Raw genomic sequence first — 25432 nt, forward strand, 5'->3', positions numbered from 1 at the left:
ACAACTTTAGGTTCAGAACTCAGGAGACACTTCCTCCTGTGTTGGACTGAACCACACAGCTCAAGAAGAAGGACCCCCAGTCTGACCCTCCCACAGTGGGGTACAGGGCCCCCAGTCTGACCCTCCCACAGTGGGGTACGGGACCCCAGTCTCACCCTCCCACAGTGGGGTACAGGACTCCAGTCTGACCTGCAGTGGGATACAGGCCCCCAGTCTAACCCTCCCACAGTGGGGTACAGAGCCCCCAGTCTGACCCTCTCTCAGTGGGGTACAGGACCCCCAGTCTAACCCTCCCACAGTGAGGTACGGGACCCCAGTCTGACCCTCCCACATTGGGGTACAGGATCCCCAGTCTGACCCTCCCACATTGGGGTACATGGTCCCCAGTCTAACCCTCAGTGGGATACAGGCCCCCAGTCTAACCCTCCCACAGTGGGGTACAGGGCCCCCAGTCTAACCCTCCCACAGTGGGATACAGGCCCCCAGTCTAACCCTCCCACAGTGGGGTACAGGACCCCCAGTCTGACCTTCCCTCAGTGGGGTTCAGGACCTCCAGTCTGACCCTCCCTCAGTGGGGTTCAGGACCACAGTCTGACCCTCCCACATTGATGTACAGGACCCCAGTCTGACCCTCCCACAGTGGAGTACAGAGCCCCCAGTCTAACCCTCCCACAGTGGGGTCCAGGACCCCCAGTCTGACCCTCCCTCAGTGGGGTACACAGCCCCCAGTCTGACCCTCCCTCAGTGGGGTCCAGGACCCCCAGTCCGACTCTCCCTCAGTGGGGTTCAGGTCCCCCAGTCTGACCCTCCCACAGTGGGGTTCAGGTCCCCCAGTCTGACCCTCCCACAGTGAGGTACAGGACCCCAGTCTGACCCTCCCACAGTGGGGTTCAGGTCCCCCAGTCTGACCCTCCCACAGTGAGGTACAGGACCCCAGTCTGACCCTCCCCCAGTCTGACCCTCCCACAGTGGGGTTCAGGTCCCCCAGTCTGACCCTCCCACAGTGAGGTACAGGACCCCAGTCTGACCCTCCCACAGTGGGGTTCAGGACCCCCAGTCTGACCCTCCCACAGTGGGGTTCAGGACCCCCAGTCTGACCCTCCCTCACTGGGGTTCAGGACCCCCAGTCTGACCGTCCCTCAGTGGGGTACAGGACCCCCAGTCCGACTCTCCCTCAATGGGGTACAGAACCCCAGTTTGACCCTCCCACAGTGGGGTTCAGGACCCCCAGTCTGACCCTCCCACAGTGGGGTTCAGGACCCCCAGTCTGACCCTCCCACAGTGGGGTTCAGGTCCCCCAGTCTGACCCTCCCACAGTGAGGTACAGGACCCCAGTCTGACCCTCCCACAGTGGGGTTCAGGACCCCCAGTCTGACCCTCCTACAGTGGGGTTCAGGTCCCCCAGTCTGACCCTCCCACAGTGGGGTTCAGGTCCCCCAGTCTGACCCTCCCACAGTGGGGTACAGGACCCCCAGTCCGACTCTCCCACAGTGGGGTACAGGACCCCAGTCTGACCCTCCCACAGTGGGGTTCAGGACCCCCAGTCTGACCCTCCCACAGTGGGGTTCAGGACCCCCAGTCTGACCCTCCCTCACTGGGGTTCAGGACCCCAGTCTGACCCTCCCTCACTGGGGTTCAGGACCCCCAGTCTGACCCTCCCTCACTGGGGTTCAGGACCCCTAGGCTAAGCTGCCAATAACCAGCCATATTCCTGCTCCTTAATGAGTGACTCCCTGCTGGAAATGGTAGGCCTGCCATGGCTAAATAGCCAGCTCACAATGGATAGCGACTCGCAGGGAGACCGGGCACTTGGGTGAGGTACCGAAGGGTGGCAGTGCCCATGGACCCTGTACCCCAGCAAGAGGGTGAATCTGGTGCCAGATATTTCTCTCCCCACTTTTAAAAGCTGCCTCCTTTTCATTCCACTTTGGGTCATTTCCCCTAAGCCCCCCCACCCCGGGGAATCCCTTCTGTGAGGTCCACCTCCCCCTTTAATGCCCGTCGCTGTTCAATATATTCTCCTCCCAGTCTCTCCGTTCATGTGTCGTGAGGGGAGCCACAATCCAGTCAAATGTAAGGGAATAGATTAAAGAACGATGACACTTCCCTGATCAGACCGGACAGTCAGCTCAAACACTGACTTTCACCCCCCGGACTACAATCCAACCCTGCCCATCCTCCTCTCCCAGCAGGCTCTTTGGCTCCAACGTGAAATGAGCTCGGCTGTTCACAGCCTAGTTCACAATGGGCATGACCAACAATTTAAAACTGCACACAAATTCAGAATACATTAACAATCCTACTTGGAGAGGGTATAAGGGTGGGAGTGTTTGATGGGACAGTGTAGAGGGAGCTTTACTCTGTATCTAACCCCGTACCTGCCCTGGGAGTGTTTGACGGGACAGTGTAGAGGGAGCTTTACTCTGTATCTAACCCTGTACCTGCCCTGGGAGTGTTTGATGGGACAGTGTAGAGGGAGCTTTACTCTGTATCTAACCCTGTACCTGCCCTGGGAGTGTTTGACGGGACAGTGTAGAGGGAGCTTTACTCTGTATCTAACCCGTGCTGTATCTGCCCTGGGAGTGTTTGATGGGACAGTGTGGAGGGAGCTTTACTCTGTATCTAACCCGTGCTGTACCTGCCCTGGGACTGTTTGATGGGACAGTGTAGAGGGAGCTTTACTCTGTATCTAACCCTGTACCTGCCGTGGGAGTGTTTGATGGGACAGTGTAGAGGGAGCTTTACTCTGTATCTAACCCTGTACCTGACCCTGGGAGTGTTTGATGGGACAGTGTAGAGGGAGCTTTACTCTGTATCTAACCCTGTACCTGCCATGGGAGTGTTTGATGGGACAGTGTAGAGGGAGCTTTACTCTGTATCTAACCCTGTACCTGCCGTGGAAGTGTTTGATGGGACAGTGTATAGGGAGCTTTACTCTGTATCTAACCCTGTACCTGACCTGGGAGTGTGTGATGGGACAGTGTAGAGGGAGCTTTACTCTGTATCTAACCCTGTACCTGACCCTGGGAGTGTGTGATGGGACAGTGTAGAGGGAGCTTTACTCTGTATCTAACCCTGTACCTGCCCCGGGAGTGTTTGATGCCGACAATGGGTGCACAAAGTGTTCAATTCCCTGTGACAATCATCTTAAGATTCGTTGAACCGAGGCCCCGTCTGCCCCTCTCAGGTAGATGTAAAAGATCCCACGGCCACTATTGGAAGAAGAGCAGGGGGAGTTCTCCCCGGTGTCCTGAGGCCAATATTTATCCCTCAACCAACATCACTAAAAAAAACGGATGATCTGGTTATTATCACATTGCTGTTTGTGGGATCTTGCTGTGCGCATGCATTTCCTCCATTACAACAGTGACTACACTTCAAAAGTACTTCATTGGTTGTAAAGCACTTTGGGACGTCCTGAAGTTGTGAAAGGCGTGATATAAATGCAAGTTCTTTCTTTAATCAGCAAATGGGGATCGCAGCTGCTTACTCCCGAACAGATGTGTTTCCTGAATCGTTCAAGCAAATGGCGCCTGAAGATATTCCCTTTGATGAAGTGATGTTAAGTAAACTCGATTGGCAGGTTTAGACTGGTGAGTAAAGTGAGTTGCTGGTGAGTGAAGGCCTGGGAGAGGGACGCTGTCTCTTTAAATATACTTCACTGCCTGACTGCAACAATACTCAGTCCAACCCTTGATTGAGCTCCAATGGTGTCAAGTTTCTACCCTGACAGAGAGTCTCCATGGTGAATAATTCAGGACGGACGATCATTTTACCTTCTCTGAGAGACACGAGGCATTTTCTAAACCCACACATACTCAGAGAAGCTGTCTTGTGGCGAGCACGTCTACTGCTCTATCCCAGCGAGGAACCGACTCTCAGGAAACTCCTGCCGATTATTTCTTTGGGAAGAAGGTCCAGGATTTGGGTTGGAATTCACCTTTGACCTAGGGGGCCCTCCTTGCATTTGGCTGGGTATAGACCAGGGCTCGGATCTGACTCCCAAGGTTACTTGGCTCAAAGGACTGGCTCCAAGTGTGTTCCCAAGGCCCCATTTTACATCTGGAGCTGTTTTCAACGTGTCTGAACCAGACAAGAGCTGATTTGACAGAGTCAGTTGCCTTTTTGGTTTCAGCTCTTGGCTGACCACTCACCCAATCTGGGAGATAATTACAAGCCTTTCGATAAACTCTGGGCCTTGGCCTAGAGGTTGAGTGCTGTAGACCAGCACATCTAACCCTAACCTTGGGGACCATTCTTCCATCTTCTAACCTTGTGTTTCCAGTTTGAAAACTGTGCCTAGATATTAGTGGTTTAGGATATCATACTTTGTCTTAAAGGGTTGTTCTCAGTCCCTGCCTACGGATTGTGCTCAAAAGTTGACGATCTTGACTTGGTTCAGATCCCTTGGTTTGGATGGTCTACCCTCCCCTTTCCTAAGGTTTCAAGCATTGAGATGTCTATTCTGCCAGCATTTGGTTTCACCCAGGAGCAGGTGGCTTGTGTGTGTGAAGTGCTCCAACAGTGTGGCAACATTGATAGGCTGGGCCGTTTCCTCTGGTCCCTCCCGGCCTGTGACCATCTCCATAAGAACGAGAGTGTTCTCAAAGCCAAGGCTGTCGTGGCCTACCACAGGGGCAGTTTCAGGGAACTCTACAAGATCCTGGAGGGCCACCAGTTCCTACCACACAACCACCCCAAGCTCCAGCAATTATGGCTCAAAGCCCATTACTCCGAGGCAGAGAAGCTGAGAGGGCGGCCCCTGGGTGCAGTGGGTAAGTACCGTGTCAGGAGGAAGTTCCCACTGCCCAGGACCATCTGGGATGGAGATGAGACGAGCTACTGTTTCAAGGAGAAATCGCGCAGTGTCCTCAGGGACTGGTACAGCCACAACCCATATCCATCCCCCCGAGAGAAACGGGACTTGGCGGAAGCAACTGGACTCAGCACCACACAAGTCAGCAACTGGTTCAAGAACAGACGTCAGAGGGACAGAGTGTCAGAGGCCAAAGAGAGATACGGGTGAGTGTTTCAGAGGGACAGGGTGTCAGGGGCCAAAGAGAGATACGGGTGAGTGTTTCAGAGGGACAGGGTGTCAGGGGCCAAAGAGAGATACGGGTGAGTGTTTCAGAGGGACAGGGTGTCAGGGGCCAAAGAGAGATACGGGTGAGTGTTTCAGTGGAACAAGATAGGACATACATGTACTGAAACACTAGGCAGTGGACAGTGCTTAGTGAGCAAGACAATAACTCATTATAGGTACATTAGTAGTCACAAGTCATGGCTTCCAAAACACACCATCACAACTCAGTGACATTGCAACAGTGTAATATCTAAGGGTCAAAGAAAGCAGCTTCATCTCACGATTCAGCAGGGTAAGGATCACGGCCTTTTGGCTAAGATCAAGTGGTCAAGTGGGGGAAGGCAACCATTTGGAGCCTTCCTGCCATTGTATGCCGGGGGGATGCAGTCAGGGAGAAATCCCCTCGGGCAGAGTGTAGAGCTTTGGCTTGTAGAGCTTTGGCTTGATGTAATGTCACTGCAAGGAATCTGGAATGAATCTGTAAGGCAATAAGGCACCCCAGAGTGTCAGAAAAAAAAAAAAAAAAAAACTGTACAGAGTCCCTGTTTATTCAGGGTGAGGGTCACTCAATGTGTAACTGTACAGAGTAACTGTTTATTCAGGGTAAGGGTCACTCACTGTGCAACTGTACAGAGTCACTGTTTATTCAGGGTAAGGGTCACTCACTGTGTAACTGTACAGAGTCACTGTTTATTCAGGGTGAGGGTCACTCACTGTGTGACTGTACAGAGTCACTGTTTATTCAGGGTGAGGGTCACTCACTGTGTAACTGTACAGAGTCCCTGTTTATTCAGGGTGAGGATCACTCACTGTGTAACTGTACAGTGTCCCTGTTTATTCAGGGTGAGGGTCACTCACTGTAACTGTACAGAGTCACTGTTTATTCAGGGTAAGGGTCACTCACTGTAACTGTACAGAGTCACTGTTTATTCAGGGTGAGGGTCACTCACTGTGTGACTGTACAGAGTCCCTATTTATTCAAGGGAAGGATCACTCACTGTAACTGTACAGAGTCCCTGCTTATTCAGGGTGAGGGTCACTCACTGTGTAACTATACAGAGTCCCTATTTATTCAAGGGAAGGATCACTCACTGTAACTGTACAGAGTCCCTGCTTATTCAGGGTGAGGGTCACTCACTGTGTAACTGTACAGAGTCCCTGCTTATTCAGGGTAAGGGTCACTCACTGTAACTGTACAGAGTCACTGTTTATTCAGGGTGAGGGTCACTCACTGTGTGACTGTACAGAGTCACTGTTTATTCAGGGTGAGGGTCACTCACTGTAACTGTACAGAGTCACTGTTTATTCAGGGTAAGGATCACTCACTGTGTAACTGTACAGAGTCCCTGTTTATTCAGGGTAAGGGTCACTCACTGTAACTGTACAGAGTCACTGTTTATTCAGGGTGAGGGTCACTCACTGTGTGACTGTACAGAGTCACTGTTTATTCAGGGTGAGGGTCACTCACTGTAACTGTACAGAGTCACTGTTTATTCAGGGTGAGGATCACTCATTGTGTAACTGTACAGAGTCCCTGTTTATTCAGGGTGAGGGTCACTCACTGTAACTGTACAGTGTCCCTGTTTATTCAGGGTAAGGGTCACTCACTGTAACTGTACAGTGTCCCTGTTTATTCAGGGTGAGGGTCACTCACTGTGTGACTGTACAGAGTCCCTATTTATTCAAGGGAAGGATCACTCACTGTAACTGTACAGAGTCCCTGCTTATTCAGGGTGAGGGTCACTCACTGTGTAACTATACAGAGTCCCTATTTATTCAAGGGAAGGATCACTCACTGTAACTGTACAGAGTCCCTGCTTATTCAGGGTGAGGGTCACTCACTGTGTAACTGTACAGAGTCCCTGCTTATTCAGGGTAAGGGTCACTCACTGTAACTGTACAGAGTCACTGTTTATTCAGGGTGAGGGTCACTCACTGTGTGACTGTACAGAGTCACTGTTTATTCAGGGTGAGGGTCACTCACTGTAACTGTACAGAGTCACTGTTTATTCAGGGTGAGGGTCACTCACTGTGTGACTGTACAGAGTCACTGTTTATTCAGGGTGAGGGTCACTCACTGTGTAACTGTACAGAGTCCCTGTTTATTCAGGGTGAGGGTCACTCACTGTAACTGTGCAGAGTCACTGTTTATTCAGGGTGAGGGTCACTCATTGTGTAACTGTACAGAGTCCCTGTTTATTCAGGGTGAGGGTCACTCACTGTAACTGTACAGAGTCCCTGTTTATTCAGGGTGAGGGTCACTCACTGTACCTGTACAGAGTCACTGTTTATTCAGGGTAAGGATCACTCACTGTGTAACTGTACAGAGTCCCTGTTTATTCAGGGTAAGGGTCACTCACTGTGTAACTATACAGAGTCCCTATTTATTCAAGGGAAGGATCACTCACTGTAACTGTACAGAGTCCCTGCTTATTCAGGGTGAGGGTCACTCACTGTGTAACTGTACAGAGTCCCTGCTTATTCAGGGTAAGGGTCACTCACTGTAACTGTACAGAGTCACTGTTTATTCAGGGTGAGGGTCACTCACTGTGTGACTGTACAGAGTCACTGTTTATTCAGGGTGAGGGTCACTCACTGTAACTGTACAGAGTCACTGTTTATTCAGGGTGAGGGTCACTCACTGTGTGACTGTACAGAGTCCCTGTTTATTCAGGGTGAGGGTCACTCACTGTAACTGTGCAGAGTCACTGTTTATTCAGGGTGAGGGTCACTTATTGTGTAACTGTACAGAGTCCCTGTTTATTCAGGGTGAGGGTCACTCACTGTAACTGTACAGAGTCCCTGTTTATTCAGGGTGAGGGTCACTCACTGTACCTGTACAGAGTCACTGTTTATTCAGGGTAAGGATCACTCACTGTGTAACTGTACAGAGTCCCTGTTTATTCAGGGTAAGGGTCACTCACTGTACCTGTACAGAGTCACTGTTTATTCAGGGTGAGGGTCACTCACTGTAACTGTACAGAGTCACTGTTTATTCAGGGTGAGGATCACTCATTGTGTAACTGTACAGAGTCCCTGTTTATTCAGGGTGAGGGTCACTCACTGTAACTGTACAGTGTCCCTGTTTATTCAGGGTAAGGGTCACTCACTGTAACTGTACAGTGTCCCTGTTTATTCAGGGTGAGGGTCACTCACTGTGTGACTGTACAGAGTCCCTATTTATTCAAGGGAAGGATCACTCACTGTAACTGTACAGAGTCCCTGCTTATTCAGGGTGAGGGTCACTCACTGTGTAACTATACAGAGTCCCTATTTATTCAAGGGAAGGATCACTCACTGTAACTGTACAGAGTCCCTGCTTATTCAGGGTGAGGGTCACTCACTGTGTAACTGTACAGAGTCCCTGCTTATTCAGGGTAAGGGTCACTCACTGTAACTGTACAGAGTCACTGTTTATTCAGGGTGAGGGTCACTCACTGTGTGACTGTACAGAGTCACTGTTTATTCAGGGTGAGGGTCACTCACTGTAACTGTACAGAGTCACTGTTTATTCAGGGTGAGGGTCACTCACTGTGTGACTGTACAGAGTCACTGTTTATTCAGGGTGAGGGTCACTCACTGTGTAACTGTACAGAGTCCCTGTTTATTCAGGGTGAGGGTCACTCACTGTAACTGTGCAGAGTCACTGTTTATTCAGGGTGAGGGTCACTCATTGTGTAACTGTACAGAGTCCCTGTTTATTCAGGGTGAGGGTCACTCACTGTAACTGTACAGAGTCCCTGTTTATTCAGGGTGAGGGTCACTCACTGTACCTGTACAGAGTCACTGTTTATTCAGGGTAAGGATCACTCACTGTGTAACTGTACAGAGTCCCTGTTTATTCAGGGTAAGGGTCACTCACTGTGTAACTATACAGAGTCCCTATTTATTCAAGGGAAGGATCACTCACTGTAACTGTACAGAGTCCCTGCTTATTCAGGGTGAGGGTCACTCACTGTGTAACTGTACAGAGTCCCTGCTTATTCAGGGTAAGGGTCACTCACTGTAACTGTACAGAGTCACTGTTTATTCAGGGTGAGGGTCACTCACTGTGTGACTGTACAGAGTCACTGTTTATTCAGGGTGAGGGTCACTCACTGTAACTGTACAGAGTCACTGTTTATTCAGGGTGAGGGTCACTCACTGTGTGACTGTACAGAGTCCCTGTTTATTCAGGGTGAGGGTCACTCACTGTAACTGTGCAGAGTCACTGTTTATTCAGGGTGAGGGTCACTTATTGTGTAACTGTACAGAGTCCCTGTTTATTCAGGGTGAGGGTCACTCACTGTAACTGTACAGAGTCCCTGTTTATTCAGGGTGAGGGTCACTCACTGTACCTGTACAGAGTCACTGTTTATTCAGGGTAAGGATCACTCACTGTGTAACTGTACAGAGTCCCTGTTTATTCAGGGTAAGGGTCACTCACTGTACCTGTACAGAGTCACTGTTTATTCAGGGTAAGGATCACTCACTGTGTAACTGTACAGAGTCCCTGTTTATTCAGGGTAAGGGTCACTCACTGTACCTGTACAGAGTCACTGTTTATTCAGGGTAAGGATCACTCACTGTGTAACTGTACAGAGTCCCTGTTTATTCAGGGTAAGGGTCACTCACTGTAACTGTACAGAGTCACTGTTTATTCAGGGTAAGGATCACTCACTGTGTAACTGTACAGAGTCCCTGTTTATTCAGGGTAAGGGTCACTCACTGTAACTGTACAGTGTCCCTATTTATTCAGCAGGGTAAAGGTCACTTACACAGTGAGTACCCCATACCCTGCCAGACACAGATAGGCACATTGTACCCTATACCCTGCCAGTCACAGATAGGCACATCCTACCCCATACCCTGCCTGTCATAGATAGGCACATCGTAGCACATACCCTGCCAGTCACAGGTACATTGTACCCCATACCCTGCCAGTCACAGATCGGCACATCGTAGCCCAGACCCTGCCAGTCACAGGCACATCGTAGCCCATACCCTGCCAGCCACAGTTAGGCACATCGTACCCCATACACTGCCAGTCACAGATAGGCACATCGTACCCTATAACCTGCCAGTCACAGGTACATCGTACCCCATACCCTGCCTGTCACAGATAGGCACATCGTAGCCCATAACCTGCCAGCCATAGATAGGCACATTTTACCCCATACCCTGCCAGTCACAGATAGGCATATCGTACCCTATACCTTGCCAGCCACAGATAGGCACATCGTACCCCATACCCTGCCAGTCACAGATAGGCACATCGTACCCAATCACTTGCCAGTCACAGATAGGTACATCGTACCCTATACCTTGCCAGTCACAGATAGGCACATCGTACCCTATACCTTGCCAGTCACAGATAGGTACATCGTACCCTATTCCCTGCCAGTCACAGATAGGCACATCGTACCCTATACCCTGCCAGTCACAGATAGGCACATCGTACCCTATGCCCTACAAGTCACAGATCGGCACATCGTACCCCATACCCTGCCAGTCACAGATAGGCACATCGTACCCTATTCCCTGCCAGTCACAGATCGGCACATCGTACCCCAAACCCTGCCAGACACAGATAGGCACATCGTACCGCATATCCTGCCAGTCACAGATCGGCACATCGTACCCTATACCCTGCCATTCACAGATAGGCATTTGTACCCCATACCCTGCCAGTCACAGATGGGCACATCGTACCCCATACCCTGCCAGTCACAGATGGGCACATCGTACCCCATACCCTGCCAGTCACAGATAGGCACATCGTACCCCATACCCTGCCAGTCACAGATAGGCACATCGTGCCCCATACCCTGCCAGCAGCAGATAGGCACATCGTACCCTATACACTGCCAGCCACAGATAGGCACATCGTACCCTATACCCTGCCAGCCACAGATAGGCACATCGTACCCCATACCCTGCCAGCCACAGATAGGCACATCCTACCCTGTACCCTGCCAGCCACAGATAGGCACATCGTACCGTATACCCTGCCAGCCACAGATAGGCACATCGTACCCCATACCCTGCCAGCCACAGATAGGCACATCGTACCCTATACCCTGCCAGACACAGATAGGCACATCCTACCCTATACCCTGCCAGCCACAGATAGGCACATCGTACCGTATACCCTGCCAGCCACAGATAGGCACATCGTACCGTATACCCTGCCAGCCACAGATAGGCACATTGTACCCCATACCCTGCCAGTCACAGATAGGCACATCGTACCCCATACCCTGCCAGCCACAGATAGGCACATCCTACCCTATACCCTGCCAGCCACAGATAGACACATCCTACCCTATACCCTGCCAGCCACAGATAGGCACATTGTACCCCATACCCTGCCAGTCACAGATAGGCACATCGTACCCCATACCCTGCCAGCCACAGATAGGCACATCCTACCCTATACCCTGCCAGCAGCAGATAGGCACATCCTACCCTATACCCTGCCAGCCACAGATAGGCACATCGTACCCCATACCCTGCCAGCCACAGATAGGCACATCCTACCCTATACCCTGCCAGCCACAGATAGGCACATCGTACCGTATACCCTGCCAGCCACAGATAGGCACATCGTACCCCATACCCTGCCAGTCACAGATAGGCACATCCTACCCTATACCGTGCCAGACACAGATAGGCACATCGTACCCTATACCGTGCCAGACACAGATAGGCACATCGTACCCTATAACGTGCCAGTCACAGATAGGCACATCGTACCCCATACCCTGCCAGCCACAGATAGGCACATCGTACCCCATACCCTGCCAGTCACAGATAGGCACATCCTACCCTATACCGTGCCAGACACAGATAGGCACATCGTACCCTATACCGTGCCAGACACAGATAGGCACATCGTACCCTATACCGTGCCAGTCACAGATAGGCACATCGTACCCCATACCCTGCCAGTCACAGATAGGCACATCGTACCCCATACCCTGCCAGTCACAGATAGGCACATCCCACTCTATACCGTGCCAGTCATGGATGGGCACATCCTACCCTATACCGTGCCAGTCACAGATAGGCACATCGTACCCTATACCGTGCCAGACACAGATAGGCACATCGTACCCTATACCGTGCCAGATACAGATAGGCACATCGTACCCTATACCGTGCCAGTCACAGATGGGCACATCGTACCCTATACCCTGCCAGACACAGATAGGCACATCGTACCCTATACCATGCCAGTCACAGATTGGCACATCGTACCCCATACCCTGCCAGCCACAGATAGGCACATCCTACCCTATACCCTGCCAGCCACAGATAGGCACATCCTACCCCATACCCTGCCAGTCACAGATAGGCACATCGTACCCGTACCCTGCCAGCCACAGATAGGCACATCGTACCCCATACCCTGCTAGCCACAGATAGGCACATCGTACTCTATACCCTGCCAGTCACAGATAGGCACATCGTACCCGTACCCTGCCAGCCACAGATAGGCACATCGTACCCCATACCCTGCTAGCCACAGATAGGCACATCGTACCCCATACCCTGCCAGCCACAGATAGGCACATCATACCCGTACCCTGCCAGCCACAGATAGGCACATCGTACCCCATACACTGCCAGCCACAGATAGGCACATCGTACCCGTACCCTGCCAGCCACAGATAGGCACATCGTACCGCATATCCTGCCAGACACAGATAGGCACATCGTACCCCATACCCTGCCAGTCACAGATAGGCACATCGTACCCCATACCCTGCCAGTCACAGATAGGCACATCGTACCCCATACCCTGCCAGTCACAGATAGGCACATCGTGCCCTATACCCTGCCAGCCGCAGATAGGCACATCGTACCCTATACCGTGCCAGTCACAGATGGGCACATCTTACCCTATACCCTGCCAGTCACGGATAGGCACATCGTACCCTATACCGTGCCAGTCACAGATCGGCACATCGTGCCCTATACCCTGCCAGACACAGATAGGCACATCGTACCCGATACCCTGCCAGTCACAGATAGGCACATCCTACCCTATACCCTGCCAGTCACAGATAGGCACATCCTACCCTATACCGTGCCAGTCACAGATAGGCACATCGTACCACATACCCTGCCAGCCACAGATATGCACATCGTACCACATACCCTGCCAGTCACAGATAGGCACATCGTACCCTATACCCTGCCAGCCACAGATAGGCACATCGTACCACATACCCTGCCAGTCACAGATAGGCACATCGTACCCTATACCTTGCCAGTCACAGATAGGCACATCGTACTCTATACCCTGCCAGTCACAGATAGGCACATCGTACCCGTACCCTGCCAGCCACAGATAGGCACATCCTACCCTATACCCTGCCAGACACAGATAGGCACATCGTGCCCTATACCCTGCCAGCCGCAGATAGGCACATTGTACCCCATACCCTGCCAGACACAGATAGGCACATCGTGCCCTATACCCTGCCAGCCGGAGATAGGCACATTGTACCCCATACCCTGCCAGACACAGATAGGCACATCGTGCCCTATACCCTGCCAGACACAGATAGGCACATCGTGCCCTATACCCTGCCAGCCGCAGATAGGCACATCCTACCCTATACCGTGCCAGTCACAGATAGGCACATCGTACCCTATACCGTGCCAGTCACAGATAGGCACATCGTACCCTATACCCTGCCAGCCACAGATAGGCACATCGTACCCTATACCGTGCCAGTCACAGATAGGCACATCGTACCCTATACCCTGCCAGTCACAGATAGGCACATCCTACCCTATACCCTGCCAGCCACAGATAGGCACATCCTACCCTATACCGTGCCAGCCACAGATAGGCACATCGTACCCCATACCCTGCCAGACACAGATAGGCACATCGTACCCTATTCCCTGCCAGTCACAGATCGGCACATCGTACCCCATACCCTGCCAGACACAGATAGGCACATCGTACCGCATATCCTGCCAGTCACAGATCGGCACATCGTACCCTATACCCTGCCATTCACAGATAGGCATTTGTACCCCATACCCTGCCAGTCACAGATGGGCACATCGTACCCCATACCCTGCCAGTCACAGATGGGCACATCGTACCCCATACCCTGCCAGTCACAGATAGGCACATCGTACCCCATACCCTGCCAGTCACAGATAGGCACATCGTGCCCCATACCCTGCTAGCAGCAGATAGGCACATCGTACCCTATACACTGCCAGCCACAGATAGGCACATCGTACCCTATACCCTGCCAGCCACAGATAGGCACATCGTACCCCATACCCTGCCAGCCACAGATAGGCACATCCTACCCTGTACCCTGCCAGCCACAGATAGGCACATCGTACCGTATACCCTGCCAGCCACAGATAGGCACATCGTACCCCATACCCTGCCAGCCACAGATAGGCACATCCTACCCTACACCCTGCCAGCCACAGATAGGCACATCGTACCGTATACCCTGCCAGCCACAGATAGGCACATCGTACCCCATACCCTGCCAGCCACAGATAGGCACATCGTACCCTATACCCTGCCAGCCACAGATAGGCACATCCTACCCTATACCCTGCCAGCCACAGATAGGCACATCGTACCGTATACCCTGCCAGCCACAGATAGGCACATCGTACCGTATACCCTGCCAGCCACAGATAGGCACATTGTACCCCATACCCTGCCAGTCACAGATAGGCACATCGTACCCCATACCCTGCCAGCCACAGATATGCACATCCTACCCCATACCCTGCCAGCCACAGATAGACACATCCTACCCTATACCCTGCCAGCCACAGATAGGCACATCGTACCGTATACCCTGCCAGCCACAGATAGGCACATTGTACCCCATACCCTGCCAGTCACAGATAGGCACATCGTACCCCATACCCTGCCAGCCACAGATAGGCACATCGTACCCCATACCCTGCCAGACACAGATAGGCACATCCTACCCTATACCCTGCCAGCCACAGATAGGCACATCGTACCGTATACCCTGCCAGCCACAGATAGGCACATCGTACCCCATACCCTGCCAGTCACAGATAGGCACATCCTACCCTATACCGTGCCAGACACAGATAGGCACATCGTACCCTATACCGTGCCAGACACAGATAGGCACATCGTACCCTATACCGTGCCAGTCACAGATAGGCACATCGTACCCCATACCCTGCCAGTCACAGATAGGCACATCGTACCCCATACCCTGCCAGTCACAGATAGGCACATCCTACTCTATACCGTGCCAGTCATGGATGGGCACATCCTACCCTATACCGTGCCAGTCACAGATAGGCACATCGTACCCTATACCGTGCCAGACACAGATAGGCACATCGTACCCTATACCGTGCCAGACACAGATAGGCACATCGTACCCTATACCGTGCCAGTCACAGATGGGCACATCGTACCCTATACCCTGCCAGACACAGATAGGCACATCGTACCCTATACCGTGCCAGTCACAGATAGGCACATCGTACCCCATACCCTGCCAGCCACAGATAGGCACATCCTACCCTATACCCTGCCAGCCACAGATAGGCACATCCTACCCCATACCCTGCCAGTCACAGATAGGCACATCGTACCCGTACCCTGCCAGCCACAGATAGGCACATCGTACCCCATACCCTGCTAGCCACAGATAGGCACATCGTACTCTATACCCTGCCAGTCACAGATAGGCACATCGTACCCGTACCCTGCCAGCCACAGATAGGCACATCGTACCCCATACCCTGCTAGCCACAGATAGGCACATCCTACCCCATACCCTGCCAGCCACAGATAGGCACATCGTACCCGTACCCTGCCAGCCACAGATAGGCACATCGTACCCCATACACTGCCAGCCACAGATAGGCACATCGTACCCGTACCCTGCCAGCCACAGATAGGCACATCGTACCGCATATCCTGCCAGACACAGATAGGCACATCGTACCCCATACCCTGCCAGTCACAGATAGGCACATCGTACCCTATACACTGCCAGCCACAGATAGGCACATCGTACCCTATACCCTGCCAGCCACAGATAGGCACATCGTACCCCATACCCTGCCAGCCACAGATAGGCACATCCTACCCTGTACCCTGCCAGCCACAGATAGGCACATCGTACCGTATACCCTGCCAGCCACAGATAGGCACATCGTACCCCATACCCTGCCAGCCACAGATAGGCACATCCTACCCTACACCCTGCCAGCCACAGATAGGCACATCGTACCGTATACCCTGCCAGCCACAGATAGGCACATCGTACCCCATACCCTGCCAGCCACAGATAGGCACATCGTACCCTATACCCTGCCAGCCACAGATAGGCACATCCTACCCTATACCCTGCCAGCCACAGATAGGCACATCGTACCGTATACCCTGCCAGCCACAGATAGGCACATCGTACCGTATACCCTGCCAGCCACAGATAGGCACATTGTACCCCATACCCTGCCAGTCACAGATAGGCACATCGTACCCCATACCCTGCCAGCCACAGATAGGCACATCCTACCCCATACCCTGCCAGCCACAGATAGACACATCCTACCCTATACCCTGCCAGCCACAGATAGGCACATCGTACCGTATACCCTGCCAGCCACAGATAGGCACATTGTACCCCATACCCTGCCAGTCACAGATAGGCACATCATACCGTATACCCTGCCAGCCACAGATAGGCACATCGTACCCCATACCCTGCCAGTCACAGATAGGCACATCCTACCCTATACCGTGCCAGACACAGATAGGCACATCGTACCCTATACCGTGCCAGACACAGATAGGCACATCGTACCCTATACCGTGCCAGTCACAGATAGGCACATCCTACCCTACACCCTGCCAGCCACAGATAGGCATATCGTACCGTATACCCTGCCAGCCACAGATAGGCACATCGTACCCCATACCCTGCCAGCCACAGATAGGCACATCGTACCCTATACCCTGCCAGCCACAGATAGGCACATCCTACCCTATACCCTGCCAGCCACAGATAGGCACATCGTACCGTATACCCTGCCAGCCACAGATAGGCACATCGTACCGTATACCCTGCCAGCCACAGATAGGCACATTGTACCCCATACCCTGCCAGTCACAGATAGGCACATCGTACCCCATACCCTGCCAGCCACAGATAGGCACATCCTACCCCATACCCTGCCAGCCACAGATAGACACATCCTACCCTATACCCTGCCAGCCACAGATAGGCACATCGTACCGTATACCCTGCCAGCCACAGATAGGCACATTGTACCCCATACCCTGCCAGTCACAGATAGGCACATCGTACCCCATACCCTGCCAGCCACAGATAGGCACATCGTACCCCATACCCTGCCAGACACAGATAGGCACATCCTACCCTATACCCTGCCAGCCACAGATAGGCACATCGTACCGTATACCCTGCCAGCCACAGATAGGCACATCGTACCCCATACCCTGCCAGTCACAGATAGGCACATCCTACCCTATACCGTGCCAGACACAGATAGGCACATCGTACCCTATACCGTGCCAGACACAGATAGGCACATCGTACCCTATACCGTGCCAGTCACAGATAGGCACATCGTACCCCATACCCTGCCAGTCACAGATAGGCACATCGTACCCCATACCCTGCCAGTCACAGATAGGCACATCCTACTCTATACCGTGCCAGTCATGGATGGGCACATCCTACCCTATACCGTGCCAGTCACAGATAGGCACATCGTACCCTATACCGTGCCAGACACAGATAGGCACATCGTACCCTATACCGTGCCAGACACAGATAGGCACATCGTACCCTATACCGTGCCAGTCACAGATGGGCACATCGTACCCTATACCCTGCCAGACACAGATAGGCACATCGTACCCTATACCGTGCCAGTCACAGATAGGCACATCGTACCCCATACCCTGCCAGCCACAGATAGGCACATCCTACCCTATACCCTGCCAGCCACAGATAGGCACATCCTACCCCATACCCTGCCAGTCACAGATAGGCACATCGTACCCGTACCCTGCCAGCCACAGATAGGCACATCGTACCCCATACCCTGCTAGCCACAGATAGGCACATCGTACTCTATACCCTGCCAGTCACAGATAGGCACATCGTACCCGTACCCTGCCAGCCACAGATAGGCACATCGTACCCCATACCCTGCTAGCCACAGATAGGCACATCGTACCCCATACCCTGCCAGCCACAGATAGGCACATCGTACCCGTACCCTGCCAGCCACAGATAGGCACATCGTACCCCATACACTGCCAGCCACAGATAGGCACATCGTACCCGTACCCTGCCAGCCACAGATAGGCACATCGTACCGCATATCCTGCCAGACACAGATAGGCACATCGTACCCCATACCCTGCCAGTCACAGATAGGCACATCGTACCCCATACCCTGCCAGTCACAGATAGGCACATCGTACCCCATACCCTGCCAGTCACAGATAGGCACATCGTGCCCTATACCCTGCCAGCCGCAGATAGGCACATCGTACCCTATACCGTGCCAGTCACAGATGGGCACATCTTACCCTATACCCTGCCAGTCACGGATAGCCACATCGTACCCTATACCGTGCCAGTCACAGATCGGCACATCGTGCCCTATACCCTGCCAGACACAGATAGGCACATCGTACCCGATACCCTGCCAGTCACAGATAGGCACATCCTACCCTATAACCTGCCAGTCACAGATAGGCACATCCTACCCTATACCGTGCCAGTCACAGATAGGCACATCGTACCACATACCCTGCCAGCCACAGATATGCACATCGTACCACATACCCTGCCAGTCACAGATAGGCACATCGTACCCTATACCCTGCCAGCCACAGATAGGCACATCGTACCACATACCCTGCCAGTCACAGATAGGCACATCGTACCCTATACCTTGCCAGTCACAGATAGGCACATCGTACTCTATACCCTGCCAGTCACAGGTAGGCACATCGTACCCGTACCCTGCCAGCCACAGATAGGCACATCCTACCCTATACCCTGCCAGACACAGATAGGCACATCGTGCCCTATACCCTGCCAGCCGCAGATAGGCACATTGTACCCCATACCCTGCCAGACACAGATAGGCACATCGTGCCCTATACCCTGCCAGCCGCAGATAGGCACATTGTACCCCATACCCTGCCAGACACAGATAGGCACATCGTGCCCTATACCCTGCCAGACACAGATAGGCACATCGTGCCCTATACCCTGCCAGCCGCAGATAGGCACATCCTACCCTATACCGTGCCAGTCACAGATAGGCACATCTTACCCTATACCGTGCCAGTCACAGATAGGCACATCGTACCCTATACCCTGCCAGCCACAGATAGGCACATCGTACCCTATACCGTGCCAGTCACAGATAGGCACATCGTACCCTATACCCTGCCAGTCACAGATAGGCACATCCTACCCTATACCCTGCCAGCCACAGATAGGCACATCCTACCCTATACCGTGCCAGCCACAGATAGGCACATCGTACCCCATACCCTGCCAGACACAGATAGGCACATCGTACCCCATACCGTGCCAGTCACAGATGGGCACATCGTACCCCATACCCTGCCAGTCACAGATAGGCACATCGTACCCTATACCCTGCCAGTCACAGATAGGCACATCGTACTCTATACCCTGCCAGTCACAGATAGGCACATCGTACCCTATACCCTGCCAGCCGCAGATAGGCACATCGTACCCTATACCCTGCCAGTCACAGATAGGCACATCGTACCCGTACCCTGCCAGACACAGATAGGCACATCGTACCCCATACCCTGCCAGACACAGATAGGCACATCGTACCCGTACCCTGCCAGCCACAGATCGGCACATCCTACCCCATACCCTGCCAGCCGCAGATAGGCACATCGTACCCTATACCCTGCCAGACACAGATAGGCACATCGTACCCCATACCCTGCCAGCCGCAGATAGGCACATCCTACCCTATACCCTGCCAGTCACAGATAGGCACATCGTACCCCATACCCTGCCAGACACAGATAGGCACATCGTACCCGTACCCTGCCAGACACAGATCGGCACATCCTACCCCATACCCTGCCAGCCGCAGATAGGCACATCGTACCCTATACCCTGCCAGACACAGATAGGCACATCGTACCCCATACCCTGCCAGCCGCAGATAGGCACATCCTACCCTATACTCTGCCAGTCACAGATAGGCACATCGTACCCTATACCCTGCCAGCCACAGATCGGCACATCCTACCCTATACCCTGCCAGACACAGATAGGCACATCCTACCCTATACCCTGCCAGCCACAGATAGGCACATCCTACCCTATACCCTGCCAGCCACAGATAGGCACATCGTACCCCATACCGTGCCAGTCACAGATAGGCACATCGCATCCCATACCCTGCCAGCCGCAGATAGGCACATCGTACCCCATACCCTGGCAACAACTGGTCCATAGAATTGACTTTAAATATCCAATGAAGATTTCTGGTTATTGCAATCCAGATGAAGGAGCCGTGGGTGAGGGCAGCTCAGGGTGAACTTTAATACCTGTGTTTTCTTCTGGTATGTATACAATTCCGGATTTTGCACATCATACGCAGTTCAACACCATTTTGTACACATCTGTAATCAGAGTACTTTCTACTATGCCCATATAAAATGGTGACCAGATCGACTACTCCATCGCCTCGTCCTTCTCTCTCCAATCCACAGTTAGCAGCCAGAGTTAGAGGAAATAATGGAGGTACATCTAAACCGTACAATCCCAGACAGAAGTGAATCGTTCCCATTTACCAGCAGTGTGCAGTACATGTACAGGAGCTGACACTGAGACACACTCGAGTCATACAGGAGCTGACCTGAGATATACACGGGCCGTACTGGAGCTGACACTGAGACACACATGGGCCGTGCAGGAGCTGACACTAAGACACACATGGGCCGTACAGGAGCTGACACTGAGACACACACGGGCCGTGCAGGAGCTGACACTAAGACACACATGGGCCGTACAGGCTGATACTGAGACACACCCGAGCCGTACAGGAGCTGACAATGAGACACACCCGGGCCATACAGGAGCTGACACTGAGTTATACATGGGCCGTACTGGAGCTGACACTGAGACACACATGGGCCGTACAGGAGCTGACACTGAGACACACATGGGCCGTACAGGAGCTGACACTGAGATACACTCGGGCCGTACAGGAGCTGACACTGAGACACACACGGACCGTACAGGAGCTGACACTGAGATACACACGGGCCATACAGGAGCTGACACTGAGACACACATGGGCCGTGCAGGAGCTGACACTGAGACACACATGGGCCGTACAGGAGCTGACACAGACACACATGGGCCGTGCAGGAGCTGACACTGAGATACACTCGAGCCGTACAGGAGCTGACACTGAGACACACATGGGCCGCACAGGAGCTGACACTGAGACACACATGGGCCGTACAGGAGCTGACACTGAGACACACCCGGGCCGTACAGAAGCTGACACTGAGACACACACATGGGCCGTACAGGAGCTGACACTGAGACACACATGGGCCGTACTGGAGCTGACACTGAGACACACCCGGGCCGTACAGGAGCTGACACTGAGATATACACGGGCCGTACAGGAGCTGACACTGAGACACACATGGGCCGTACAGGAGCTGACACTGAGACACACATGGGCCGTACAGGAGCTGACACTGAGACACACATGGGCCGTACAGGAGCTGACACTGAGACACACACACGGGCCGTACAGGAGCTGACACTGAGACACACATGAGCCGTACAGGAGCTGGCACTGAGACACACATGGGCTGCACAGGAGCTGACACTGAGACACACATGGGCCGTACAGGAGCTGACACTGAGACACACCCGGGTCGTACAGAAGCTGACACTGAGACACACACATGGGCCGTACAGGAGCTGTCACTGAGACACACACATGGGCCGTACAAGAGCTGACACTGAGACACACATGGGCCGTACTGGAGCTGACACTGTGACACACCCGGGCCGTACAGGAGCTGACACTGAGATACACACGGGCCGTACAGGAACTGACACTGAGACACACATGGGCCGTACAGGAGCTGACACTGAGACACACATGGGCCTTACAGGAGCTGACACTGAGACACACATGGGCCGTACAGGAGCTGACACTGAGACACACGTGGGCCGTACAGGAGCTGACACTGAGACACACCTGGGCCGTACAGAAGCTGACACTGAGACACACACATGGGCCGTACAGGAGCTGTCACTGAGACACACACATGGGCCGTACAGGAGCTGACACTGAGACACACACACGGGCCGTACAGGAGCTGACACTGAGACACACATGAGCCGTACAGGAGCTGGCACTGAGACACACATGGGCTGCACAGGAGCTGACACTGAGACACACATGGGCCGTACAGGAGCTGACACTGAGACACACCCGGGTCGTACAGAAGCTGACACTGAGACACACACATGGGCCGTACAGGAGCTGTCACTGAGACACACACATGGGCCGTACAGGAGCTGACACTGAGACACACATGGGCCGTACTGGAGCTGACACTGTGACACACCCGGGCCGTACAGGAGCTGACACTGAGATACACACGGGCCGTACAGGAGCTGACACTGAGACACACATGGGCCTTACAGGAGCTGACACTGAGACACACATGGGCCGTACAGGAGCTGACACTGAGACACACGTGGGCCGTACAGGAGCTGACACTGAGACACACCTGGGCCGTACAGAAGCTGACACTGAGACACACACATGGGCCGTACAGGAGCTGTCACTGAGACACACACATGGGCCGTACAGGAGCTGACACTGAGACACACATGGGCCGTACAGGAGCTGACACTGAGATACACATGGGCCGCACAGGAGCTGACACTGAGACACACCCGGGCCGTACAGAAGCTGTCACTGAGACACACACATGGGCCGTACAGGAGCTGACACTGAGACACACATGGGCCGTACAGGAGCTGACACTGAGACACACCCGGGCCGTACAGGAGCTGACACTGAGACACACATGGGCCGTACAGGAGCTGACACTGAGACACACATGGGCCTTACAGGAGCTGACACTGAGACACACATGGGCCGTACAGGAGCTGACACTGAGACACACGTGGGCCGTACAGGAGCTGACACTGAGACACACCTGGGCCGTACAGAAGCTGACACTGAGACACACACATGGGCCGTACAGTACTCAGCACCTAGCTGGAGCCCCGTACTGTACCTGCCTCTTGCTGTATCTGCACTGGTTATAAAGTTGAGGTTCACTGTTGGAGCCTTAGTCTTTGACAACCCCCGATGTGTATGATTTGTTATGAATTATTCCACAATCTCAGAGTTTTTGCTTTGGGTGTCTCTCTTCCTTTTTTCTTAGAGAAAATAGTGAAATGGTTCTCACAGACGCTGGACCCGGTTTTCAGACAGAGACATCTCCTGGTGTCCTGAGCAACGTCACCAGTTTCCTGCTCAGCTCTGATGATGAGGACCCCAATCTGCGTCCCTCCAGCCACGACCCCTCCAGCCCTGGGATCATGCTAATGCCAGGTCCCTTGATCCATGTATCTGCCCACGGCCTGGACGACGGAGCTGGTCTCCCATCTTTACCGAGTGCCACTCTGGTGCCACCATACCCACTGCAGGACACTCTCCTCAACTCCTCATCACCCACCCTGCTCCAACTGGGACCCTAAGCTGATGGCACCGCTCGGGACTTTGTGGAGAGTGGAAGGGCACGAAATTCTGAACGATGACTTTTCTCAGGCCTCAATGTTTGTTCAAACTGACGTTTTAAAAGCAGAAAAATTCCTTTTGGAGAATCGGCACCAAAGTGAAGAATTCTTTTCCCCCAAGTCTCATACCATAAACATATATGGCCAGCACGGGCTCGATGGGCCGAATAGCCCCCTTCTGTGCTGTATCATTCTGATTCTAGTAAACAATTTTACAACACCAAGTTATAGTCCAACGATTTTATTTTTAATCCCACAAGCTTTCGGGGCTTTCCCCTTCCTCAGGCGGTGTGAAAAAGACAATTTCGAATCCAGTGTCTTTTCCACACCGCCTGAGGAAGGGGAAAGCCCCGAAAGCTTGTGGGATTAAAAATAAAATCGTTGGACTATAACTTGGTGGTGTAAAATTGTTTACAATTGTTAACCCCAGTCCATCACCGGCATCTCCACAACATTCTGATTCTATGTAGTGTGCTGTTACTTTACTCGTGATTTGGTGTTAAAGCCCCTTCTGTCTCTCAGCTCACTGACAGTAGAAACCTTTAGCCATTAGACTTGCCTTAAGTTTTACTTTGCCCAACTCCTGGTGTTGAGAATTCCAGCCTCATGAAGCCTCGGCCTTGCCTGCTGCCCCAGGCCCTCACTATCTGAGCACTCCCCATGAAGCCTCGGCCTTGCCTGCTGCCCCAGGCCCTCACTATCTGAGCACTCCCCATGAAGCCTCGGCCTTGCCTGCTGCCCCAGGCCCTCACTATCTGAGCACTCCCCATGAAGTCTCGGCCTTGCCTGCTGCCCCAGGCCCTCACTATCTGAGCACTCCCCATGAAGTCTCGGCCTTGCCTGCTGCCCCAGGCCCTCACTATCTGAGCACTCCCCATGAAACTAAGAGATTGTTGACATCTCTTGGTCTGTGCTCTACAATACTCACCTGTCTGTTAGCGGCCCTGATGGCTCAGTGCGTGAATACACTGCCCTGTGTGGTACGGAGACACAGGAACTAGAACGTTCCACAGGCCTCGTTCCTAATCTGTGCGTGATTAGCTGATCTCAGCCAGGGTGGCTTTAGGGAGTGTGATTGGGTCTCAACACTCCCTGGGCTGGAGAGGGGGGAGAGGGGAGGGAGGGAGGGGAGGAGGGGAGAGAGGGAGCGGGGGAAGGAGAGAGGGAGGTGGAGAAGGGAGAGGGGGAGGAAGGAGAGTGGGAAGGGGGTGACGGGGTGGGGGAGAGGGTAGGAGAGGGTGGGGTGGGAGGGGATGGGGGAGAGGGGAGGAGAGGATGGGGTGGGAGAGGGTGGGGTGGTGGGGAGGAGAGGGAGGGGGAGGCTGGAGGAGAGAATGGAGGAGAGGGAGGGAGGGGGAGGGTGGAGGAGAGGCAAGTGGAGGGTGGGGAAGATGGAGGTGGTGGAGGAGGGGGAGCGAAGGGTGGAGGGGAGGGAGGGAGTGGGAGGGTGGGGGAGGGAGGAGGGGAGGAGAGGGAGGGGGAGGGTGGA

The 25432-nt window shown here is 53.3% G+C and overlaps 1 protein-coding gene across 1 annotated transcript; it reads left to right on the plus strand.

The window, feature by feature from the left end:
- Positions 1 to 3821: 3821 nt before the first annotated feature.
- On the plus strand, positions 3822 to 24172 carry LOC137313767 (homeobox protein six1b-like). Its single transcript, XM_067979556.1, has 2 exons — positions 3822 to 5022; positions 23589 to 24172. The coding sequence occupies exons 1-2, from the start codon at positions 4457 to 4459 to the stop codon at positions 23902 to 23904; spliced, it is 882 nt and encodes a 293-aa protein (XP_067835657.1). The 5' UTR covers positions 3822 to 4456; the 3' UTR covers positions 23905 to 24172.
- Positions 24173 to 25432: the final 1260 nt, after the last annotated feature.

This window comes from Heptranchias perlo, unplaced genomic scaffold (genome assembly GCF_035084215.1).
Source record: "Heptranchias perlo isolate sHepPer1 unplaced genomic scaffold, sHepPer1.hap1 HAP1_SCAFFOLD_474, whole genome shotgun sequence".
NCBI lineage: Eukaryota > Metazoa > Chordata > Chondrichthyes > Hexanchiformes > Hexanchidae > Heptranchias > Heptranchias perlo.